This window comes from Peromyscus californicus, unplaced genomic scaffold, assembly GCF_007827085.1.
Source record: "Peromyscus californicus insignis strain IS unplaced genomic scaffold, ASM782708v3 Scaffold_20__1_contigs__length_68692818, whole genome shotgun sequence".
NCBI lineage: Eukaryota > Metazoa > Chordata > Mammalia > Rodentia > Cricetidae > Peromyscus > Peromyscus californicus.
In genome coordinates, this window is record NW_026294503.1 from 61077201 (window position 1) to 61103004 (window position 25804).

Consider the following 25804-nt stretch of genomic DNA (forward strand, 5'->3'; position numbering starts at 1 on the left):
CCATCCTTCCTGTGGCTGAGCTGTAACTGTAGCTTTTATTTATGCTACTGTAGTAAGTATGATAAGCAATTGGTCTAGTTCATTAAATCTGTGTAAAACTTAGTGTGTATTTTACTACTGACGCGCGAGGTAGTGAAATTTGGTTAGTTGAAGTAATTATTAGTATAACACATTATCTTTCAACATGGGTTTTCCTGTGGTATGTAATGTCTTAATTTCTTGCTCTTTTTTAGGCTAAATGCTCACTTTGAAGTAAATCCAGATTGCTCAGTCTCTCGAGCAGAAATGTATTCTGAGTATCTCTCAACTTGTAGTAAATTAGCTCGTGGTGGCATTCTCACATCGACTGGGTTTTACAGATGTCTGAGGTAAAGTGCATAGCTTTTCACAGTAAACGTCATTTATGTTGGCTGCTCTTGCGTACTGTAGAAAACACCACAAAGCTGCCGACTTTGCGTATCTACTGCTTGAACTTCCCACACGCTGGCTGGCTTTAGTGCAGTGGAGACTTGTAAAGTCACTGTGTTGACAGGGTGAGGTTTATCAAAGAAAGAAAAGGAAGAAATCAAATTCTCCTCTTTCTCCTACCTTCTTTGACACGTTGAGGACATTATTCTTTTTAAGTCTTGAATCCTAATATGTAGTTAACATGCATCTGACCTAAGATGAGACTTTTTGATACTTTGCTAAATTTGTAAAAATACATGTATTTAAACTATTATATATGAAATTGCTTACAACTCAACATTGTTAATAAATAATGGCTTTTTAATTGGAGAATTAATCTTCTATATAGTTTTCTTTGTATTCTTCTTTTGCCGAATTGTGAAGCACATTGGTCCATACATTAGTAACAATGGCAGTACGCTAAGCATTTCTAGAGACAGTGTTGTGTTCTTATGCTGGTTTTCATAATTGAGTATGTGTTCTTTTACAGAACAGTTTTCCCAAATCATACAGTAAAGAGAGTGGAGGATTGCAGTAGCAGTGGGCAGGCACATATCCATGTCGTAGGAGTGAAGCGGAGGGCTATCCCACTCCCCATCCAGATGTACTATCAGCAGCAGCAAGTCTCCACCCCTGTGGTCCGCGTTGATTCTGCTGCCGATGTGTCTCCAACTCCTCCATCTGCAGGTATTCATTTTCAATTTTAATGTTTTTTATTTTATTCATAGGCAGGTCTTGCTATACAAAACATGCTGGCCTCAAGCTTGGGCTCCTCTTGAAAGCTGAGATTACAGGCAATAGCAGCGTACCCCAAGTTTTTAAGTGTTTTAAGTATTGCTAGTGTAGAACCAGAATTTAAATGTATATTGTGTATATTAAGTGATGACCTTGCCCTGTGCTTTTTACGGTGTTTCTCATGGGTGTCATCATACTCGAATGTTTCCTCTTCTTTAGGCATTCATTTCTTTCCACCCTTCCTCTTGTATTGAGTAAGATAATAAGACATTTGATGTCCTGCTCTCATTTCACTAGGAACTTTCATTTTCCCCATGTATAGGAATCCCTCATGGATCTCAAGCTGTAGGAAATCATTTTCAGAGGACTCCTGTTACCAATCAATCTTCAAATTTGACTGCAACACAAATGTCTTTTCCAGTACAAGGTGTTCATACTGTGGCACAGACTGTTTCTAGAATTCCACCAAATCCTTCAGTTCATACCCACCAGCAACAAAGTGCTCCAGTGACTGTCATTCAGAATAAAGCTCCAGTTCCTTGTGAGGTCGTTAAGGCAACAGTCATCCAGAATTCCCTGCCCCAGGCAGCAGTTCCTGTGAGTGTTGCTCTTGGAGGAGGACCTGCACAGGGTTCTGTGGTTCAGAATCACAGTACAGGGCCCCAACCTGTGACAGTTGTGAACTCTCAGACTTTGCTTCACCATCCATCTGTGATGCCACAGCCATCTCCATTACACACAGTGGTCCCAGGACAGATCCCTTCAGGCACTCCTGTCACAGTAATTCAGCAAACTGTACCACAGAGTCATCTATTTGGAAGAGTACAGAACATGCCAGCATGTACGTCTACAGTTTCACAGGGTCAGCAATTAATCAGCACATCACCACAACCTATGCACACTTCATCTCAACAGACAGCGGCTGGTAGCCAGCCTCAAGACACTGTTATCATAGCACCCCCACAGTACGTAACAACTTCTGCATCCAACATCGTTTCAGCAACTTCAGTACAGAATTTCCAGGTAGCTACAGGACAGGTGGTTACCATAGCTGGTGTTCCAAGTCCACAGCCCTCCAGGGTAGGATTCCAGAACATTGCACCCAAACCGCTTCCTTCTCAGCAAGTTTCATCAACAGTGGTACAGCAGCCTATTCAACAACCACAGCAACCAACCCAGCAAAGTGTAGTGATTGTAAGCCAGCCAGCTCAACAAGGTCAAACTTATGCACCAGCCATTCACCAAATTGTTCTTGCTAATCCGGCAGCTCTCCCAGCTGGTCAGACAGTTCAGCTAACTGGACAACCAAACATAACTCCATCTTCTTCACCATCACCTGTCCCAGCTACTAATAACCAAGTCCCTACTGCCATGTCATCCTCTTCCACCCTTCAGTCACAGGGACCACCTCCTACTGTCAGTCAGATGCTATCTGTGAAGAGGCAGCAACAGCAGCAGCACTCACCAGCACCTCCCACACAGCAGGTCCAGGTACAAGTCCAACAGCCACAACAAGTGCAGATGCCAGTGCCGCCCCAGCAAACAAATGCAGGAGTCGCCCAACCTGCTTCCAATGAGTCTAGTCTGATAAAACAGCTGCTACTTCCAAAGCGGGGTCCTTCAACCCCAGGGGGTAAGCTCATCCTCCCAGCACCACAGATTCCTCCCCCTAACAATGCAAGAGCTCCTAGCCCTCAGGTGGTCTATCAGGTGGCCAATAACCAAGCAGCTGGTTTTGGAGTGCAGGGGCAGACTCCAGCTCAGCAGCTGTTGGTTGGACAGCAAAATGTTCAGTTGGTGCAAAGTACAATGCCACCAACAGGGGGAGTACAAACAGTGCCCATTTCGAACTTACAAATATTGCCGGGTCCACTGATCTCAAATAGCCCAGCAACCATTTTCCAAGGGACTTCTGGCAACCAGGTAACCATAACAGTTGTGCCAAATACCAGTTTTGCAACTGCGACTGTGAGTCAGGGAAATGCAGCTCAGCTCATTGCTCCAGCAGGAATTAGCATGAGTGGAGCGCAGGCAGGAGCCGGACTTCAGGTGCAAACGCTTCCAGCCGGACAATCACCATGTACCACTGCTACCCCCCCATTCAAAGGCGATAAGATCATTTGCCAAAAGGAGGAGGAAGCAAAGGAAGCAACAGGTTTACATGTTCATGAACGGAAAATTGAGGTCATGGAGAATCCGTCCTGCCGACGAGGAACCACAAACACCAGCAATGGGGATACAAGTGAAAGTGAAATACAGGTGGGAAGTCTTTTAAATGGGAGAAAGTACAGTGACTCAAGTCTACCTCCTTCAAACTCAGGGAAAATTCAAAGTGAGACTAATCAGTGCTCACTAATCAGCAATGGGCCATCCTTGGAATTAGGTGAGAATGGAGCATCTGGAAAACAGAACTCAGAACAAGTGGACATGCAGGATATCAAAAGTGATTTGAAAAAAACCCTCGTTAATGGGATCTGTGATTTTGATAAAGGAGATGGTTCTCATTTAAGCAAAAACATTCCAAATCACAAAACTTCTTCTAATCATGTTGGAAATGGTGAGATATCTCCAGTAGAACCACAAGGGACTTCAGATGCTACTCAGCAAGATACTGCCAAAGGTGATCAATTAGAAAGAGTTTCTAATGGACCTGTGTTAACTTTGGGTGGGTCACCGTCCACAAGCAGTATGCAGGAAGCTTCAAGTGTGGCAACACAGCAATTCAGTGGTACTGATTTGCCTAATGGACCTCTAGCTTCAAGTTTGAATTCAGATGTGCCTCAGCAACGCCCAAGTGTAGTTGTCTCACCGCATTCTACAACCCCTGTTATACAGGGGCATCAAATCCTAGCAGTTCCCCACTCAGGATCTAGAGTGTCCCATTCTGCCCTGTCGTCTGACGTCCGGTCTACAAATGGCACAGCTGAATGCAAAACTGTGAAGAGGCCGGCCGAGGAGAACGATCGGGAAGCAGTCCCAGGAATTCCAAATAAAGTAGGAGTGAGGATTGTTACAATCAGTGACCCCAACAATGCTGGCTGCAGCGCAACCATGGTTGCTGTACCAGCAGGAGCGGATCCCAGCACGGTAGCTAAAGTAGCAATAGAGAGTGCTGTGCAGCAAAAGCAGCAGCATCCGCCCTCCTACATGCAGAGTGTGGTCCCACAGGTGAGTCTTGCTTGTTTCACTACAGTGGGGTCTGGAAACACGAAGGGTAAATGGATTGTTATGTGTCAGCTTAAGTGGTTATGGTGTCAGGTCCTGTCTACTCAAACTTCCCTGCTCTTGGTTTATTAGACAGTTTTCAGTTCTTCACTCTAGCATTCAAGGTAAGGAGTTTTTCAGTTTTGTGTATGCAGTTTCACCTTCCATGATGGATGCTATGTACCTGGCAGGAAGGCCCAGTGATTGTTAGAAAATTCTAAGGCCTTTTTATTCATATAACTCCACGTGTTGGCATTTTCACTTAAATGGTGTAATGTTGAATTTTTTAAATTTTTACTATATGTGAACTTCTCAATTCATCTTATATGTGCCTGGTTGATTTTTCCTCTTGGAGTCTTTAAGAACTCTAAATAAAATGATAGTGAACCAAACTAAATTACAGAAGAACTCTAGTATTACGGAATTTACCCTCATTTTGTGTGTCCTTAATCTTCCACTATAATGTTCATTACGGTATTCAAAAAGTAATAGTTGAATAGTAACATTAGCTGGTGTTAGGACCTCACTAAGAATATTGCACCAAAGCATGTTTTCGTCGAATCTTCAGGAATCCTATTAACAGAAACTGTTAATACTATGGTGGTGGTGAAGACCCAGATGTTAATTAACTTGTCCAGGATCATCGCCCAAGAGGTGGTACCAGGACTTAAGCCTGTTTCAGTTGAAAGCCAGCTCTTAATTCATGAGCTTTGCTCTCCTGTTCTAAATAATTTCTCTTCACAATTCTAGAAAATTGTCCTTTATCTTATATTTTAATTATTTGAACTATTGTGTATAAAATGTTAGTGTTATTAAAGGATCAGTTTAGGGTACAAATACTAAAACTCTAAGCATATTAGTCATATGCAGATGGCTTGGGCCATTAAAGTCATACATTTTGTTGCTGATCTGAAAAATTATGTACTAAATTGTACTCATTTCCTATGAGAACATAGTCTATTTAAAACAACAACAACTATATTCTGTGCTGAGAGTATAACTGAGTGGTAGAGTGACTTGTTTTGCCTATCTAAGTACCTGGTTTCAATTCTTAGTGTGCACAGTCCCAAAGCTATATCCCTTATCTCCAAAGTTGATACTTAGTTGCAAGGAAAGAGGTGAAATATGCACAAGGTCTATGAAAATTAAACAAACAAACAAAACAGGATTCCTTTGGGTGGTGTTAAACATGGTACCTGCCACTGGTCAGCCCCCATAGTGGTCCAGGTCTGCTTCCGCGCCGTGTGTGTGGGCGGGGCATATGGGACGGACTTTACAACCCAAGTTCAGGGGTGAAGATAGTTAGCTGTTGGGCCATCGGAGGAGCCTGCTTACTCCCGAGGAACCACTCCCACTGTTGCCCGGGTTTTTCAATCTCCTCTTCCTTCTCCAGCGTTCTTTTTTAGGCCTTTGCTTAATGCCATTTTGTTCACTATTTGAATTGGTAGCTTACAAGGGTGCACGATAGACCCTTTTTGATAACCCTTGCATTTGTTCTTTGGTGATTTTATACATGTATCCAGTGTATTCGGTCATCTCTACCCCTCTCATCCCTCAGCCACTCTGCTTGGACTCCTCTCACCGTCATACTCCATCTCTTTTTGTAAGCCACTGAGTCCAGTTAATACTGCTCACATGCATATGGACAGACAACCATCTAGAGTAGGAACAACCAAGTCCAGCTGCCATGTCCCTGAGGAAAAAGGACTCTCCAAGCAGCCGTCAACTGCCAGTAGCTCCTCAACCAGGGACAGGGCCTCAAGAGCCATTCCACAAGCCCTGGTGGAATGTTGACTGGCTTGGTTTGTATTCCATAACTGTGGCTCTGTGAGTTAATGAGTGCAGTGGCCACGTCAGGTCCTTGGGGCAGCACTTCACAGCTCCTCCCCAACCTCCAGCTCTTAGATTTGTTCTACCGCCTCTTCTCCAGTGTCCCTGAGCCTAGAGACCTGGAGTAGGGGGCAGTGGATGCTTACAGATGTCCTTTCTAGGTCTGAGCACCCAATAGTCACTTATTGTCAGCATTTTGATCAGTTAGGAGTCTCTGCATTAGCCTCTACCAGTTACAGAAAGATACTTCTCTGACCAGGGCTGAGAGGAGCACTAATCTATGGTTATAAGTATAAACAGAGGGCAGCTTAAGAACATGTCCAATCAGACATATAATCAAGATGAAACAAGATTCTTACATACAATAAAAAGTTAAATTTAACTTACTGAATGTCTACGTATATTCAGCATTCCAGTGTATATTTAGCAAAGCTAATATTTAGCACAGCTATGGTCTTTTGACCATATTTACAGTACAAGACCTGAATTATCTCCTGTGGAGCAAGCCTCAAATGTAATCACAAAGTGTTTGATTACCCCATGTCATTCATGCCTCTGATACATCAGCACATAAGGGAGAGGGTTTTGAAATGTGCTGTTTTTTCAGTGGAGACATCATTCCTGCTATTTCAAAGGATCTTGAGATGTCAAGAAGGAACACAGTCCCTCGAAAGGGATAATTACACTCTCAGAATGCTCAGGGCCGAAAGACTGGAGCAGTGCAATAGATAATCCTACCTGCTGCCTTTATCCTAACACATTTTTCTTACTGATTTTGTTTCTCCTGTTAGTCTGCTGTATTAATCTCATTATAGAAAACCATGGTGACAAAGGAGGAGTATTTGAAAGTAAATGATGTGAAACTATAAATTTTACATGTCAATGACATTTAACTGGAAATATGTAGAGAATTTTTAAAATTATACCTGCTTCAAGGCAGATTTCTTTATTTGTAGCTGCTCATTTAAAATCTGTTATATTTGCAAGTTCCGAATGCAGCTCATGGAGTACCATTTCCAGATGGCCTACCTTTGGCATTTTCCATGAATTGATGTCTATTAGGAGCAAAACAAACAAAACCCGCATTAACATATTTACAAATTAAAAATGACTAAAAGACAAAGAAAGGAAAGTTTGTCTTTTTCAGCATCATGGAAAACTTGTATTGAACATTCTGTATCTGTTAATAAAACCATGATCTGATAACTTCTATTTTGTTTGTTTGTTTGTTTTTTGTGTTTATTTTTTGTGACAGGGTCTCACTATGTAACTCTGACTGTCCTTGAACTCAACTATGTAGACCAGGCTGACTTTGAACTCACAGATTAATTGCCTGCTTCTCCCTCCTGCTGGGATTAAAAGTGTGTGCCCCCATGCCTAGCTTTTGGTAACTTGTTAAATTCTTGTATATAAAATAGTTTATTAGGTTATGCCTATCACATATTTTATGTGTATTAGGTCTTAGTTCCCGCTTCTCAAGGACACATTTTTAATGTGCTATAGTGCAGTGTTCTTTGCTTGTTTCCTTTTTGGTCCGTTCCTGTTTTGATTTGGTTTAGTTTGGTTTGGTTTCTGAGACAATATCTTACTGTGTAGCCCAGTCTGGTGGCTAACTCTCCACTTTCTTGCCCCAAGTTCCTGAGTTTACTATCAGTTACAGATCTGATCCACCATGCTCGATTTGTTCCTCCCTTTGAAAAGGAGCTTGAGGAATTGCCTCGGCCCATTAAAAGGGGAATCTTTAGCCTTTAGGAGTGTACATTTAGTGTTATCATAGGAGATCATTTTAACAAAAGCCACAAGGATGCCATTTCAATTTTTTTTACTCTGTTGTTGAGATTTGTATTGTATTTGCATATTGCAATAACTGAGAAAGGCTTTACCAGGAAACCTAACTCTCTTTTTATTGTATTTCTACATGTTCTTACAAGGGTGTGTATGTATATATATTACATATATTTATACTTAATAAGAGTAAAAAGTTCAGTAGAAACTGAAGCCCCTGTCCAAAGTGCTTTTGATCAAACTTTTACAGATGTTCATATTTTCTCTTCTTTAATTTTGAAATATTTTAAGACCATAATGAGATATCCCAAGGATGGGAACCAAATCTAAACACAAAATATGTTTCCTTTTTATGTATCTTACATATAAGCATATATCTGATATATACATGTTTGTGCAATATGTTTTGTGACTCTGTATGTAGTACAAAAGGCTCATAGAAGAGTATTCTCTACTTGTGTTGGTGCTCAGAAAGTTTCACATTTTAGAACTTGTATTTTGAAATGTCGCATTTGGAATGTTTAACCTGTAGTTAAGGAACATGGAGACTAGTCCCGATGAAAGGAAGTTAGCTATGGTAAGAGTTCTCATCCTCACACGCGCACGCGAAAAGAAAGGCTTTCCCAGTTAGTGCTATTTCTCTCCGTTCTGCTCTGGAAAGAGCTGCACCCCCAGACCGAGTGCAGGCCCACACTCACAGTCTGTGTGCAGCTCTAATCTCTGAAGCCTTTGAAGAGCAGTGCTTCAGCAGCTGTCCCATCCTGTTCCTGCTACCTACTCATTCTCCATTCAGGGGAAACGCTTCAGTTTAGGCCTTCTTACTCACAGGGTTCACTACTGATACTAGGAAGGGATCGAAGAATGTCATATCAAAGTATTATCAGTGGTATCTAGAATTTTTAGCTATAATTTACTCTTGAACAGATGATAAAGGGAAGCAAGGTTATAGTTTAACAAAATGAATAGTATTGTTTCCAGAAGTTAAATGCCATATTCATGAACATTTTGTTAATTTTATATTACCAAACAAATTATAATTTGTTACATCCATTGCATTATGTTAATTTTGCTACTTGCTCGTGCAAGTTAGCCTTTTCTACATTGATTTTAAAAAGCATAATTGAAAAGCCCCCTGGTTCTCAGTAAAGACTGATAACACAGTATTCCTCGGGAGCTGACCACTTAAAATCCTTCCTAAAGCTTTTTGTATCTGTGTCTGAGTGCTGGCTGTGGCTAGCCTTCTGCAGTCATTAGAGAGTGTGCTGAGGAAGAAGAAGCTGGCTTTGCATGCTTGTGCAAAAGGCCTTTCATTATTATTTATTTTATGAGTGTGAGTGCTTTGCCTGCATGTGTGTCTGTACCATGAGCATGCCTGATGCTGGTGGAAGCCATAAGAGGGCATTGGATATCCTGGAACTGGAGTTAGAAATGGTTGTGGGGCTCCATATGGGTGCTAGAAATTGAACCCCAGCCCCCAAGACTTCATTCTTACAACATTAACTTACTTAGTATTTAAAACTATATATGTTCTCTAAGGACAGAGCCAGCTCCCTCCAGATGTTAGTTACATTTGCTATTTTAGATTCCTCTGTTCCCTTCTACCCTATCACCCCCTCCAAAACGAATACAAACATCATTTCATTTCACTATGTTTCAATTTTTATTTCTCTTAAGTGGATACATAGAACTATAATACCAAATTATACTTAACGGAAGTAGTGGTTCCTTTACATTCCCTCTACCAGTTTATATTCCAGGTTCCCCTAGTTGTCTTTTAAAGGTATGTGTATGTGTGTGTGTGGGGGGAGTGGTTGTGTTTGTGGTGGTTGTTTAAGTTTGTTTGAATTAGGATCCTAAAATGGTCTACACATTGCATTTGGCTAATAATGATTTTTTATTCATTCTTAATTCACAGCTTAGACTAACTTCAGTCATCCTTGCCGTATCCCTTGTTAACATTTGGGATTAAAATGTCACATGATGCCTTGATTCTATTTTATGTGACCCAGTAAGACTTTCACAATCATCAAAAAGATAAAAGTCTTTTGGCATTTGTGAAAGTCAATAAGCCTTTATACACACATTGGGCAGGATAGTCAGTAAGGCTCACAATTTAAATGGCAGTAGTGACCAAATCAGGAAAGTTCATTAACCTTGACAGGTGCTTTCTTTAAGTAAAATTCTAGTGTGTTGTGTTTTCTCACTCTTGAGATTTATATTTGGCTAGAACTGGTCCTTTTATTTTTGAAATTATTGAATTCATAATTTTCTATTCAGTGCTCTTGTTTTAAGGAAACAGTTTGACTGTGTGTATGGCAGTTTACACACACCATTTGTGTTCTTTTCCCCATCAGATGGTGGGTGGCTGGTCTGCATGTGGAGTATTAACCCATTGAGAGACACTGGAGTAGGTTCATCTCACCCTCTGAACTCAAAACCTGTTTCCCTTTGGATTTCTCTATTATCATGGCAATAGTAACATTTGTCATGGCTTGAGAATCTAGGCACTCCATGTATGGTTTCATCTCATCAGTCCAATTATATTAGCTGTACTTGAAAAATCAAGATCAATGACAGTATCTAGGTTGCCCACGTCACACAAGCTGTTGAAAAACGGCACCCTGGGATTGAGGGCTGTTAAGATGGGTTTATGGGTCAGCACATAAAGCCATCTCCAAAACTTGTGGGGGTAAAAGAGAACTGACTCCCCAAAGTTATCCTCTGCCTTACACACACACACACACACACACCACACCACACTCACGCACACACAGAATAGGTGAAATTCCTTAAACAGCAATTTGAACAATTGACTCCTGATTTACGGAGCTGCAAAGTCCTTCTCCATGGCGTCTGAGACATTCATGTTGCTCATACTTTGATTTTCTCACTCTACATTTCAGAGATGCTAACCGACCGCAGAGGCGACTAGAGCTGCATTCCCAGAGTAGACTTCTTCCTCTCTGAGCTTAGAACACAACATTTCTGTTTGTTTCCTTGCTGTTTTCGTTTGTTTGCTTTTTCCCTTGTCTTTAAGGACACATTCTTGTATATCCCATGCTGTTCTGGAACTCATAGCTGTGAATGACCTTCAACCTTCTGATCACATGCCTCTGCTTCCAAATGCTAGGATTACAGGCATGTAATCCCAATGGTACAATACTTGGCTGGCATGGGGAAGACCCTGGGTTAGCTCCCCAGCACTGCACTCTGCCATTTGAGCTACGGCCTCAGCCAGCCCCAGAACTCAAGTCCTATTCTTTTTTCTCCTAAGACGTTTTCAACATTTTGTTTTCTTCTTTTCTTTGTATTTTATACCATTATAGCTTCATATGTTTTTGTTTGGGCTTAGAAAAAGAATTGTGCTGGGCGGTGGTGGTGCACGCCTTTAATCCCAGCACTTGGGAGGCAAAGCCAGACAGATTTCTGTGAGTGTGAGGCCAGCCTGGTCTACAGAGCAAGATCCAGTACAGGCACCAAAACTACACAGAGAAACCCTGTCTCGGGGAAAAAAAAAAAAAAAGAAAGAGAGAGAGAGAGAGAGAGAGAGAGAGAGAGAGAGAGAGAGAGAGAGAGAGAGAGAGAGAGAGGGGAGAGAGAGAGAGAAAGAAAGAGAAAAAGAATTGTGGGGTTGTTTGTTGTTATTGTTGTTGTTGTTTTTCTGGATCTCACTCTAGGCCAGGCTGGCCTGGAACTCACAGAGATCCTCCTGCCTCTGCTTCCCGAGTGCTGGGATTAAAGCACCTGTCGAACTGTGGTTTTTTATCTTAGTGACTCAGCACTTTTGGTATATGTCATCCTGTGCTGATGTTCGCAATAAATGAACAAATCTATTCCGTTTACCAAACTTTGAAACAAGTCTTGAAAATGATATGCTAGTGTTTCTAAGAAATTTAACATGTTTTCTTTTAAGGTATTTCAAGTTGTATGTCCTAAAAATTTGTGTTTCTTAAAGACAAGATATAGAATATAGATATAAAATAAACATTTAGAAGACTGTATGTCCACTTTATGCCAGTGTTACCATCAAAGCTGTAACTGTGCCAGGCATGGTGGCATATATCTGATTCAGCATCTGAGAAGTGGTGCCAGAAAGATTGTGTCCCAAGCCATCCTGGTCTACATGGCAAGTTCAAGGCCAGCCAGCTTGAGCATCATAACTAAGAGTTATGGTTATAGGTCATGGTAGTGCATTTGTCTAGCATGGTGAAAGTCCTGGATTGGATCCCCAGGACTAAATGCACCACTACAGACTGCAACCGAATATCCACTTCCCTGAAAACTACGTCATATTTCTGATGTTCTCCTTACATGGTTATGTTCACTAACTCAGATCTGAAGTTTGCTTTGATTCAGGTTATATCACTGATGAAATCTAAAAGAAAAGAATTATTGAAAGCAATAATTTACAACCGATAAATATTCTTGAAGTAAATCAAATGGCTTCATTTTCATTTAAAACTGTAATTTACTTGTTTCTTTCTAAAATTCTTAATTTGAGTGATGTAGTCTGTCGTCCATGTCTGTCAGTTCCACATCCATGAATTTAATTAATTTGAATCAAAAATATCAGAAAAAATTGTTCTTTACTGAACATGTGCCTTTTCTTGTTATTATACCCTGTACAATACAGTGCAGCAGCTATTTGTATTTATGTGTTTACATTGTTTGAATTATTATATATAATCTAGGAATGACTTAAGCTATATATATAAAGAAGACATGCACATTTATATACAAGATATATATATATATATATATATATATATATATATATATATATATATATATAGCCATTTATATATATGTTCATAGATCTTGATATCCATGAGGATTCTGCAGCCAAACCCGAACAGATATCAAAAAATAACACAATGTGTAATCTTGCCTCTGTGGTTCGTTCCATATTTTCAAAGAAGCATACTTCTTAACCTTTTTTTTTATAAAAATCTTTTTTAAATATAATCATTAACTTAAAGTTACAAAATGTAAATTTTATGTTACAAATGTGTAACTGCTATTAACGAACTTATAGACTATAAAATGTTGTTTCCCCGGTGTCATGTTACAAACTGTGTTTGTGCTTTTCTACAGAACACTCCCATGCCGCCTTCACCAGCTGTACAAACGCAGGGCCAGCCTAACAGTTCTCAGCCTTCTCCACTCAGTGCATCCAGTCAGCATGCAGATCCAGTGAGGAAACCTGGGCAGAACTTCATGTGTCTATGGCAGTCTTGTAAAAAGTAAATGGCTGTTTGATTTGTTATACAAAAGTGTTCTTTGGTTTAGAGTGCTTTCATATTTAAATTTCTGTCATATTTTGTGTATAAAATTTCTTTTTCTGGAACCAGTAACTTTTAATGAAAAGTCCTTTATGTTGTGAGTTACACTTACATGGATAAGTGGTTTGCTTCAGCTGAAAGGTCTGTCTGTATCAGTGGTCGGAAGGACTCCACTGTTTGATGCTAGTAAGGACTGTGGCTGAGTATTGATTTTTAATCAGTTAATAGCCTGATTTTAAGCCAGTCATAGTGGTCCAACTTTGAATCTCAGCACTCAGAAAGCAGAGACAGGTGGATCTCTTGAGTTTGACGCCAACCTGGTCTATATAGCAAGTTCCAGGCCAACCAAGGCTGCATAATGAAATCCTGTATCTTTAAAAAAAAAAAAGCCATTATAGACTGAAGTGTTTAGTCATTATGCTTTTAATCCCCATGACTCAGGGGGCTGAGGCAATAAGATTGCCATGGTTTTGAGACCAGACTGTGCTTCAGTGTAAGATCTATTTCAACAAAAAGAAAAACCAAATTTAATTGTGGGCTTTTTAAGGTCACATAGTAACAGATGTAAAATTTCTGGAAAAGCTTAGAAGTCATATCATTTCACAATTTAGTAACTAATATGAACAATAATAGCACTGAACTTATTTGTATGTGTGTGTGGTGCATGTACTCGAACCAGAAACTCACCACACTGGTTAAGCTGGCTGGTCAGAGAGCCAGCCCTCCGGTCCACGTGTGGACTCTTATTGAGTGCTGATGTTACAGATCTCCTTGCCTTTGTGCAGCAAGCACTTGGCACATTGAGCCATCTTCTAGCCCCAGGAATGAACTCACTTTGTTCATACTGGGGTGAAGCTAGGCTTTGCATGTGCTGAACAAGAGCTGGAACTAAGCTTCTTTAAAGTTAAAGCATTCTCAGACTTAAGGAAAACTTGAAGATGCTGGCTAAATTAAAATGTTTCTTTCCACCAGCAGAGCTGAGCCAAGACCCTTTGCCTTGAGTAACTTGAGAACTCTAAGCCTGGGGCACTTCCTTTAATAGGCAAAGTAGTTTTCATTTCTTAGAGAAGAGATTCCATTTTCTTAGCTTAAAGAATTTATATTAGCTCTTTTGATTTATTAGAGATAATTGTGTCTTGTTAATTTCATATACAGGGTTTTCATATAATCATGAGCTATCTATCCTCATAGCCTGGGGATTATTAATAGCATGGAAAGCCATTGCTTATTAAACTTAAATCTCAAAACAGCAGTGGTACATGATATCAGTTTAGTGCGTCTTGACCAGTGGGTTTTTTGTTTTTTGTTTTCTTCTTTTCAATGAAAAAAAAAATACAGATTCATCGTGTTAGTAAGGGTAAGTATTGTTTCTCCTTCTGTGTGTGTGTGTGTGTGTACTCGATCATAATGTAAAATCCCAGAGAAACTCTTTAGATTCTCTGGCTATTTCTTTTAGTCACTGAAACTGCCCATCTTTCTTCATCTGTCTCTTTTTGCTGTGTCAGAGATGGGACTTGGGGCTTTGCACATGCTGAACAGGGCTCTGCCACTTGGCTAGACTTCCAGCACCTCTTTGGTTGTTACTGTTTTAGTTTGTGTTGTAAGTTAACTGACACCTTGTTCGCTAGTGTGTACTTGCTAGCTATCTGTTGTAAGGTTTTGCTCTTTTTCTGTGCTCTGGTGGTAAAGGATAGCTGACCAACAGGTAGTCTGTTAAAGCTGTTGACTCGAGAATCTACAGTGGGGTCGGGGATTTAGCTCAGTGGTAAAACAGTTTAGGCCTTGGTCTCAGTCCTTAGGGGGAATAAAAGAAGTTTAAAAGTAACTGCTTTAGCCGGGCAGTGGTGGCGCACGCCTTTAATCCCAGCACTCGGGAGGCAGAGCCAGGCGGATCTCTGTGAGTTCGAGGCCAGCCTGGGCTACCAAGTGAGTTCCAGGAGAGGCGCAAAGCTACACAGAGAAACCCTGTCTCGAAAAACCAAAAAAAAAAAAAAAAAAAAAAAAAAAAGTAACTGCTTTAGATGAAGTTCTTAGAATGTGTTGACCACAGCAACAACAAATTCTGGAGGAGTTAATGAGCCTATCTAAACATGCAACATCGATTCCCATCTAATGAATATGATCCATGCTACGTAACCTAATGATGTGCTGCTGTTTGTTATGAATGAGACAGATTCAACGATGCTTCTTAAAGCTTGTCCTTTTTTTCAGGCCATCATTTTTTCAGTTCTCATTAACAAGTTCAACCTGAGTCTACAAATACTTATCAAGTGTTTTCTTAGTGTAGGGTTCATGTGGTAAGAAGACTACAAGTACAAAAATACTTCTAATTCTTGGGATACATACCCCAAAACAAATCAATTACAGTTCAAGTAAGTGCTGTGAAAAGAGCATGCCGTAGTGCTGTCAGCGGCATAGTGACCCTTACAAAGTGTTGGGAAAGTTTTCTTTTAGCATTGTGTTTGAGTTGAGTCTTGAAGAACAAGGTGGAATTTGCCATAGTCAGAATGTCAAATGTAGTCTCAGAAATCACCAGAGTGCCCAGCATGCCCAGTAGACTGTGAAGAGCTTAGGGTACCAAGAACACAGAATAAGAGAAGCACTTTAGTTTTTCACATTCAGGTTCTGTTCCAAATGAAAAATTATATGTCACAGCCATAGTCCACTAAGTGGTTAGTTCAGAATTTTTTTAATAATATAAAAAATATGAGTACTTTTCCCACTGGATTTAGAAATAAACTTATTTAGTTCATGGATTTATTATTGTAAAATGCCTAGTATTTCCCATTGAAATACCTGCATGCTCTCCTCCTTTATAGAATTGAGTGGCTTGAGTGTGCCTTTGATCTGGGTGGCAGTACTGACCTGGGTTGTCTCTTTAGACCAGCAGTCTGCTAAGTCACCCGGTATAGCACCATGTGTCAACAAGAAGACGCAGGAGTAGACATGTGCTTGTTTTCTCTTTCATTGCTTGATAGAACTGCCGTCCTTTCTTTCCCAGTCTCTGTAGAGAGCAGCGCTACCATTCCTTCCTGGGTTATTGTTGTTTGCTTTGGTTTTCTTTTAGTTCTTTGAAAATTCCGTACATTGTGTTTTTATCAAGTCCACCCTTCCCTGCCTTTGTACAACTTTTGTCTCCTCTTTTTTTTTTCCCTACCCATCAAGTCCAATTTTTGCTGCCCAAATATTCTTGAACATGTGGCATTCCAACAGAGTGTGGTCAGCTTACCAGGTAGAACATTTTTTTTTTTTTTTTTTTTTTTTAGTTTTTTGAACATGTATGAGTGTTTTGCCTTGCATGTATGACATGTCTACCACATGCATGCCTAGTGCCCAAAGTGGCCAGAAGAGGGCATCAGATGCTCTGGAGCTGGAGTTAAAAGACAACTGTGAGCCACCATGTGGGTGCTAGGAATCAAACCCCAGTCCTCTGAAAGAGCGGGAAATGCTCTTAGCCACTGAACCGTCTCTCCTGCTTCCTGGAAGCAACATTCTTAAAGAAAACTGGCTCTTCTCTCCAGCAGCAATCGAGTACTAGCAGCAGCTCGTCAGTTACCTCCCCTTTCCATGCTGACATTTGGTCTTGCTTAAGACTGCATGGGACTTGTGCATGCTGTCACAGTCAGTGTCGGTGCATATGTACAGCTGCCCTGTGTGTCTGGAGGACACTGTGTCCTTGGAGTCACCCATCACCTCTGGCTCTTAAGAGTCTTTCTGCCCTTCTTCTGAAGTGATCCATGAGCCTTGAAGGAAGGGATGGGATACAGATGTCCCATTTAGAACTACCATTCCACAGCCTCTTCCTCTCCGCACCCTGACCAGTTGTGAGTCTCTGTGTGTTAATCTCCATCTACTGCAAATAGAAGCATCTCTGGTGAAGGTTGGGATGCACTAATCTGTGGGTAGAGTGAGAAGACATTTAGAAATCAGTTATTACTGTGTCCAGTAGTAGTAGTTTCACCTCTACAGCCTATAACTTGTCTAGCCACAGGTTCTTAGCCAACAGTGGACCAGTATAGGTTTCATCTTGTGGAGCAGGACTTCTCAGTTCAAAAAGAAAGTGGTCGGTTATCACTATGACGTCCATGTCAGTCCTTCATCAGCGGGCATATCTTGTCATGCCGTTCGTTATTGTAGCCCATGGGAGTATTCCTTTCTTAAATGTTAGGTGGAATCCACTAATGAAACCATCTTGTCCTGATTCTTTTTGCTTTGCAGGTTATTGATTCAATTTCTCTAGTAATTATAGGCCTGTTCAGATCACCTGTTTTTCTTCCTGTGAGTTTGGTAGAATTGTTCCAAAGATAACTATGTGTCATTTGTGAGCATAGAAATATAATACCTTGTGTTGCACTCTTTAACTTATTACATTTGTGTGTGTGCACACATACACACATTCCATGAAACGAGTATGAAGGTGAGAAGGCACCTTAACAACAGTCAGTTCTCTCCATCATGTGGGTTTGCGACATTGGATTCAGGTCCTCAGGCTTGGCAGCAAGAGCCTTCACCCCTGACCCCTGAGCCATTTCATTCGCCCCTCTTGGTTATACTTCATTTCTAATATTAGTGACTTATTTCTCCTTTTTTTCCTTGGTCCTGGCTAGAGTTTTACTAACGTAATTGAACTTTTCAATACATACAAACTACAGGTGCACAAAAATCCTTTTTATTTGTCGTTCTCTTCCTATTGACATCCTTTATTCAATTTCATTTATTTCTGCTATGATATTTTTTAAATTATTTTCTTCTGTTTGCTTTTTCTAGTTTCTTGGAATAGATGCTTAATTTTACTGATTTTAGATCTCATTGATATAAATGTTCATTTTGTCTTTCTAAGTTTTACTGTATTTCTCAAATTTTGAAGTTGTATGTTCATTTAGTTCAGAATATTGAAGAGTGTCATTTAGTCTCCGAATATTTTGTTTTAGCAGCTATTATTTTGTTGTTTACAGGTTGTCTTAATTTCTTTTCCTGTTGCTGTGCTAAAATATGATGACTGGCCGGGCAGTGGTGGTGCACGCCTTTAATCCCAGCACTCGGGAGGCAGAGGCAGGTGGATCTCTGAGTTCAAGGCCAGCCTGGGCTACAGAGCGAGTTCCAGGACAGGCTCCAAAGCTACATAGAGAAACCCTGTCTCAGGGAAAAAGAAAAAAAAAGAAAGGAAGGAAGAAAAAGAAAATAAACTGAGAGAAGCAACTGAAGGGAGAGGGCTTCCTTTCTCAGGGTTCAAGGCACAGTCCGTCACGGTGGGGCTGTCAAAGCAGCTGAGCTGTAAGCAGCTGCTCACACTGTCACCTTATAACTACAGCTGGAGAGGAAGCAGAGAGTGGCCAGCATGTGTCTGTGCCCAGCTAGTTTCATCTAGTGTAGGACGGAAACCTAGGGGATTGTCCTGACCACACTGAGCAGGTCGTCCCACCTCAAGTGATGGCAGTCAAGGTGATCCCCCACAGACACGCTTGGGAGTCCATCTCTCAGGCGACTGCAGATTCTGTGATGTTGACAGACACATACAGGTTAACTCCGTGTAATCTGACAGTACATGCTCTGTGTTCCTACTTTTTTTTTTCATTTGCTAGAGAGTATATTATGGTACTAAATGTGTTATAACATGTGAATGTCTCATGAGAGATTGATAAGAATATCATTCGATGAAATGTTCTCTACATGTTAATCAGGTCCAAATGATTGGTGCTGCTGCTGGTTCAGTTTTTTTCTTTACTGATCTTCTGCCTGTTTGATATGTCACTCACTAGTAGGGACGTCCATGTGCCCAGCTAGGGGACTGGATATGTCTGCTTTCTCTGTAGTGCCCATCCTTCTTTGCTTGATAAATTTTGATACTTTGTGTTAGGTATATATACTTTATGGAGAATGCTCTGTGTGTGTGTGTGCCATTTGTGTGTTTTTGTGTGTGTGTGTGTGTGTGTGTGTGTGTGTGTGTGTGTGTGTGCGCGCCACTTGTGTGTTTGTGTCATTTGACAGGTTTGAAGTTTTTGTTAAAAGTCAGAGATAGCTCATAAGAACCGAAGGAAGAGACTTTTAGCATGCGTCTTACTTTAGATGACTAGGAATTGAGTGATGTCTAATACGTGTGTGGGTATCCAGGCTTCAGTTTCTTTGTTTTCTTAGCAGTTCTCTTTTTAAACATTTATTTAGTGTGTGTGTGCAAGGGTATGTCAGTCACTGTTTAGTATCACCATAGGTCACTGGCTCTAGCAGTATTTCTGGTCCTGTCTGGTCACGTGTCTCCCTGGCTTTTAGGATAACCACTTGCCCTGTGTCTTCAGTTTTCTGATGAGTATAGAAAGTGCTCCTCAGTATTTGGCTGCTCTGCCCCCCTGCCCCTGTGTGTGTATGTGTGTGTGTGTCTGTCTTTCGTTCTTGCTCTTTCTCTCTCCCTCTCTTTCCCCTCCCTCTCTCTCTCCGTCTCTCTCTCTGTCTCTCTGTCTCTCTCTCTCTCTGTCTCTCTCTCTGTCTCTCTGTCTCTCTCTTTCTCTCTCTGTCTCTCTGTCTCTCTGTCTCTCTCTCTCTCTCTCTCTCTCTCTCTCTCTCTCTCTCTCTCTCTCTCTCTCTCTCTCTCTCTCTCTCTCTGTCTCCCTTGAGCCCAGGGCCTTCTCCTCACTAGGCAAGTGCTCTTCCACATAACCACTTCCCATCCCCTCACTCTGCTTGATTCTTGTGGGGTTGGAAATGATACTGTTTGGTCCCATCACATTACCTCGTCCATTGCCCTTTTTTGTGTATTACTATTAAGCACAATGTTAACTATTAGCTCATAACTGAAATATATTAAAAATGTGTTTTTAAAGAAATTTAACCATAAGAGTTCTATCTTGTTTTATGAATAGTAGTTTTAATTAATACTTTGTTTGGACAAGGCTTCTGAAGCCTTCCATAGAAGACATCTGAAGGTCAGTTCTCTAGAATATGGTGGTCATCTAGTTCTCTAGCCACTCACTGCCAAAGCTCGAAAGTATTTCCATCTAAGAGAAATAGAATCTATAATGTGGTCATGTTGAGAACTCCATCATTAATGCTCACACCAAGAATGCCAAGGTTCCTGGATTTATTCTCATTAAACATTTCAATTTAAAGCTGTTTTGCTTATGAAGCAGGAACTTTGAGTTTATGATAGAAAAATGACTATTTTCTGAGTACCTAGAAATCGCTGAGGTGATGCTGAACTATGTCATTGACATTCCAACAGGTACCAACTTCATTACTAGTTTGCAAAAGATCAAAACTTAGAGGTAACTAGCATTTCTGTTCTCATTAGGATTTTGATACATAGAATTCCTAGAAAATAATTTTCTCTAGTTATGTGCATTTCTGAAATAATGTAATGAGCTTAAAAGTACAGAAGAAATTTAAATATTTGCTTAACAGTGGTGGAAGCTTATGTAGAAACATGCACTTAAAAAATTGCCAAGTTAATAATTTGGAAATACTTTATATAGAAAAATATTCAGAGTAGACATTTTAATTCACAATACAGTGCCTGCAGCAAGGATTGTTTAATTCTAGATGTTGCCAGCTAGGATTGACTTAACTAATGATTAAATTGGTCAACAGCTTAAGTTGCAGGGCAGTGGGAGAATAAAACCAAAATTAATTTTAAGGCATCTTTTGTCTGTCTGTGGTCACAGTGTGCTGCTTTGCTGCCTGACGTTCTGTTGAACCAGCACAATGACTGCTGCACACACAGCTTTTCAGTCACACTTCCTGACTGAGTTGCATGAAGCCTCACTAGCTTGATTTGAACTCAGCAGTTGTTGGCTGCACTGGCTTGGCGTCACTCGTTATCATGATAGTCATGAAATCTTGCTACTTCTAAGCCTACACAAGAATCTGTGTGAGAGTGGAAGTTTTGCTGATGTTTTACTGATATAGAGAACTAATGAGTCATCCTAAGGGCAAGACTGATTTCATGTGATGTTTCTATGGGTAACATTACTTTGAGAAGTATATGCTCCACAAGGCTTCACCACCTCTGCTGTAAGAAAAGTTCCTTGGAAAATCCCTAATTACTACTACAGGTGGTAATGTGTGCATTGGCTGATTGGTTGGCTTGTTGGTTGGTTTTGAGTAAGGCTCCATTCTTTTAACATTGAGTTCCAAAAAGCCCAATTACATAAAGATGTTACCAAATATCAAAAGGTTCACATAACATAAAATTAATTGAGGTTAAGATAGTTTTAGTGTCAAATATTTAAAGTGTTACAAATATCATTTCCTCGGTTGGGAATCTACCGTGTAGTCTACTAATATTTATTTCATGGGAAATTATTCATAGAATACAGAGAATTATCAAATATTACTAACCTCTTAAACCTAGTTCATTTTCAGAATTTTTGCCAGCATGAAAAAATTTACAGTATCAGAGATACTGAATATAAAAGTATACCTTAGTTTATACCTAGTTATATATTTCTGCATATTAAGGTATGTTAGGGGAGAAAATCAGCCTTTAGTGTTCGACATAAATACCTAGTTTAAAATTCCAGCTCTGATATTTAGCTATGTGATTCTGAAAAATGATGTTTGAAAGCCCATTTTTTAGCATAAAGTGGGGATGTGAATGTGCTGGGTGCCTGTGTGTACTGAGCAAGATTTAGATAGAAGGCACTCCATGCTGTGAGGAACTTCCTAGGAGCAGTGTGATGTGCACAGTGCCAGATCTTTCTGGGAAACCAAGTGAGGATCCATGCTAGAATTTTGTTCAGATTCCTTTAGCTGCTTCATTCATCCCATTAAGAAGATGCACACAGCTCCCTGCACCTCAGGCTCAGAGAACATTGCAGAGGAGGCATGGAAAGACGGTAAGAGCCAGAGGACCAGGAGTCTGCTGGGAGGTTGTCTCTTTGTAATGTCAGGAGATACGTCTTACACAATCTCAACTTGACTGTCTAAACGTGAACTGAACATGGATGACGACACCAACAGACATGCCAGAGTGGACAGGGAAAAAGTCCATGAGGCCCCACCTACACAAAGAACTACAGACAACTAAGAATGCTGGAGTGGGAGAGACAGTCTTCCTCAGGGAACAGTACCCCAGTTGGTTTTCCAATACAAAAGGGTCAACCCTGAAAGCATGCATACAAGCAAGAGTGTGTGGACTGAACTGGTTATATTTAGGAATATATACGTATATCTGGGCTGGATAGTTTCTTGATTGACTTCCTCAGTGATGGACTGTCACCTGGAAGTGTAAGTTGAAATAAACCCTTGCCTCACCAAGTTGCCTTGGTCATAGTGTTTTACCACTCAATAGAAACCCTAACTAAGACAAGTTGGTACCAGTGTAGTGGGACACAGCTGTGACAGACCTGACCATGTTGTATTGGGGAGGACTGTGAAAGAACTTTGGAACTTAGGGCTAGAAAAGCCATTGAATGTTGAGCTCAGTGAGCTCTTCTGTAGGAGCCTGGAAGATAAGAATGTTGAGAGCAGTGTGGACAATGGAGGCCTGGAGAAGAAAGTAAAGACTCTACCAGGCCCTTTGTGTGAAGAATCTGTGGTGTCTGGTCAAGCGGAGCTGAAGAATTTGCTGTGATTAACAAGAAACCAGAACTGCTGAAGGAAAACCTTTGTTTTACTGGGACAGTTGATGCTGAGAAATTAGCAGTGACTAAGAAGAAAGCAGCGTCACTGAGGTGAAGTCTTCTGGGAGGTGTTTCCTCAGGGTCAGCACACAGAAGCTGTGTTCTAGAGGCAGCACCAGGTTGTACCTTGTGCTGGCCGCTGAACTTGGTGGTATAATAGTCACCCAGGTGGTACTGGTTTTGAAGGCACGAAGGGGTTATGGAGAGCAGCTGAGGCTCGGTGCTGTGAGAGGCCAGGAAAGGCCATTGGTGAATGTGCAGCCTCAGTGGCAGTTGAAGGGCAGGACTGAAGGAGTCATGCAAAGAAGTTGAGGCTTGGCACCATGAAGAGAGCCTATGAGAGGTTATTGGTGAAAGTGCAGCCCAGTTACAGCAGGGGACCCCAGCATTTTGGAGATGCCAGTACCGTGGGATGACCTCCAAGGACAGTAGCAGTGGGGAGTGGACTTTGCCCAAGCCTAGAAGACAAACTGTGTGTGCTGCAGAGAAGGCAGAGTTGGAGAAACGACCCAAGCACTTTGGAGGAGTCCAGAAGACCAGGAGTGGATCCCAGACATTGGACATTCCATTATTTACACTATTGGGAGTTTGGTTTTGCTTTGACCAGATTGTTACTATGCCCAGGTTCTTCCCTCTTGAAATACAGAAGTATTTAACTTGATTTTTTTTTTTTTTTAACAGAAACCCAAGGTTGAGAGATTTTGAACTTTTAAAAGAGATTTTGGACTTTTAAAGACACTGGATATGTTAACAGGACTGAATTTTTTTTTTATCTCTATACAACTTGTTTATTTATGTACATTGGTGTTTTTGCCTGCATGTATATCTGTGTGAGGGTGTTGGATCCCCTGGAACATGAGTTACAGACAGTTGTGAGCTGCCATGTGGGTGCTGGGAATTGAACCTGGGTCCTCTCGAAGAGCAGGCTGTGCTCTTAACCACTGAGCCATCTCTCCAGCCCCCAGGACTGAATTTTTAATGTGATTAAATTTATGAGGACTATGGGGCTTTTAAAGTTATTTATGTTTTTAATGTGAGATCTTAGGGATGAATGCAAAAGGAAGGGTGGCTTAATAGTGATGTGTTTGTGTGTCAGGTTGACAAGGGATCAATTGTGCTGCCTAGTTTTATGTCAACTGGACACAGACTGAAGTCATCTGAGAAGAGGGACCCTCAATTAAGAAAATGTCTCTATAAAATGGGGTTGTAGGCAGGCCTGTAGAGCAGTTTCTTAATTAGTGATTGTGCATGGTGCCATCCCTGGGCTGGTGTTCCTGCGTTCTATAAGAAAGCAAGCTATTGGGAGCAAGCCAATAAGCAGCACCCCTCCATGGCCTCTGCATCAACTCCTGCCTCCAGGTTCCTGTCCTGCTTGAGTTTCTGCCTTGACTTCCCTCACTGAAGGAGTGTTGCCTGGAAGTGTAAGTGGAAATAAATCGTTTCCTCCAAGTTGCCTTCGTCATGGTGTTTTATTACAGCAATAAAAACCCTAGTGTAGACAGTATACATGCATGCATATAACAACTATAAATGAAAAAAGGGCCATGAATTTGAAGGGGAGCAAGGAGGGGGATGAGGGAGGGTTTGGAGGAGGGAAAGTGAAAAGTGAAATGATGTCATTATATAAATCGTGAAAATAAAAACATAGTTTTTTGTTTTTCTATTTTTAAAGAACATATACACAGACTTACACCTTAAATTCTGTGAACTTCTTCTGTATGATAAGAATCACTTAGCACCTACATTGTATATACCTTCTTCCTGTGGTACTTTCTCTGATGTAGACTGTTTTCAACCTACTTTTGATGTTTTATGGGAGATACACATTTTTAAAGCATATCTTAATGTCTCTAACTGTGTGTTTGTTTGCCTGTTTGTTAAGACAGGGTCTCACTACATACCCCTTATTAGCCTAGAACTTACTATATATACCACTTGCAGAGATCTGCCTTGAATTTTATAATTTAAAAAATTAGTAATATATTAGTATATATGACTGTATGTGGGTCTGTGCATGTTAGTGCAAGTGTCTGCCAAGGCCAGAAACATCTTATTCTCCTAGGGCTAGATTTAGGCAACTGTAAGCCGTCCGCAATATACGCTGAGAACTGAACTCCTGTCGGTAATAGCAGTGTGTCCCCTTTAACAATGAGCCATCTCTCCAGCTTCAGAATGAGGAGTTTTAATAGTGAAATTAGACTTGTTCATCTCCCTCTCATGTTAAACTGTTACATCTGGAGATAATACAATCTGACTAATCCTCTACCAAGGTGGTTGATATCCACTGGTTCTTAGCAGCCAATTATGCAGTTTCATTTGATTATAAAATAATACATTATCTTTGATATTTCTTTTGTTCTAAAATAATATGTAAAACAAATTGATATCAAAGGTTGAGGTAAAAGTTTGTTTTACAGCAGTAATTTGGTGTAGGTTTTTATGTATGCTCATAAATTTTTTTACATTTATACATAATATGTTTTATACTAGAATTTTCCTACAAAAGATATCACATGCATATATTGTGCAAATAATGAGGAAGATCTTGTTATTTTGTGGTTGTTGTTGTTTTGGAGCAGGAGGGCTATTAAGACATGGAATACTTTTAGACCATTAAGAGAAAAGAGGTAGTCAAGACTTGACCAAGAAAATACTAAATGAATCTAAACTCAACTGTTGTTTTCATCCTTTTGATATATGCCTGCCTTATAATTGTAGTGTTTCTTTTTAAATTGTTCTTTTGAATGTGGTAGGTTTGTTAAAATATAAAACTATATTATGTATTTTTGGTGCGTGCGTGCGTGCGTGCGTGCGTGTGTGTGTGTGTGTGTGTGTGTGTGTGTGTGTATGTGACCGTGACCTCTTGAATAGACTGAAGGCTTTTAAAGGATGAACTTGAGGAAATGGGAA

General features: G+C 40.5%; 1 protein-coding gene across 2 annotated transcripts in view; it reads left to right on the forward strand.

Annotated features, from left to right (window-relative positions):
• The window catches only part of Arid2 (AT-rich interaction domain 2), a 147813-nt gene that overhangs the window by 97709 nt on the left and 24300 nt on the right, over positions 1–25804 (forward strand). For both annotated transcript variants that reach the window (XM_052748765.1, XM_052748766.1), the window contains exons 13-16: positions 234–368; positions 938–1134; positions 1505–4350; positions 13096–13244. In XM_052748765.1, the coding sequence (XP_052604725.1) occupies positions 234–368; positions 938–1134; positions 1505–4350; positions 13096–13244 (3327 nt within the window). The remainder of the gene's footprint in view (positions 1–233; positions 369–937; positions 1135–1504; positions 4351–13095; positions 13245–25804) is intronic.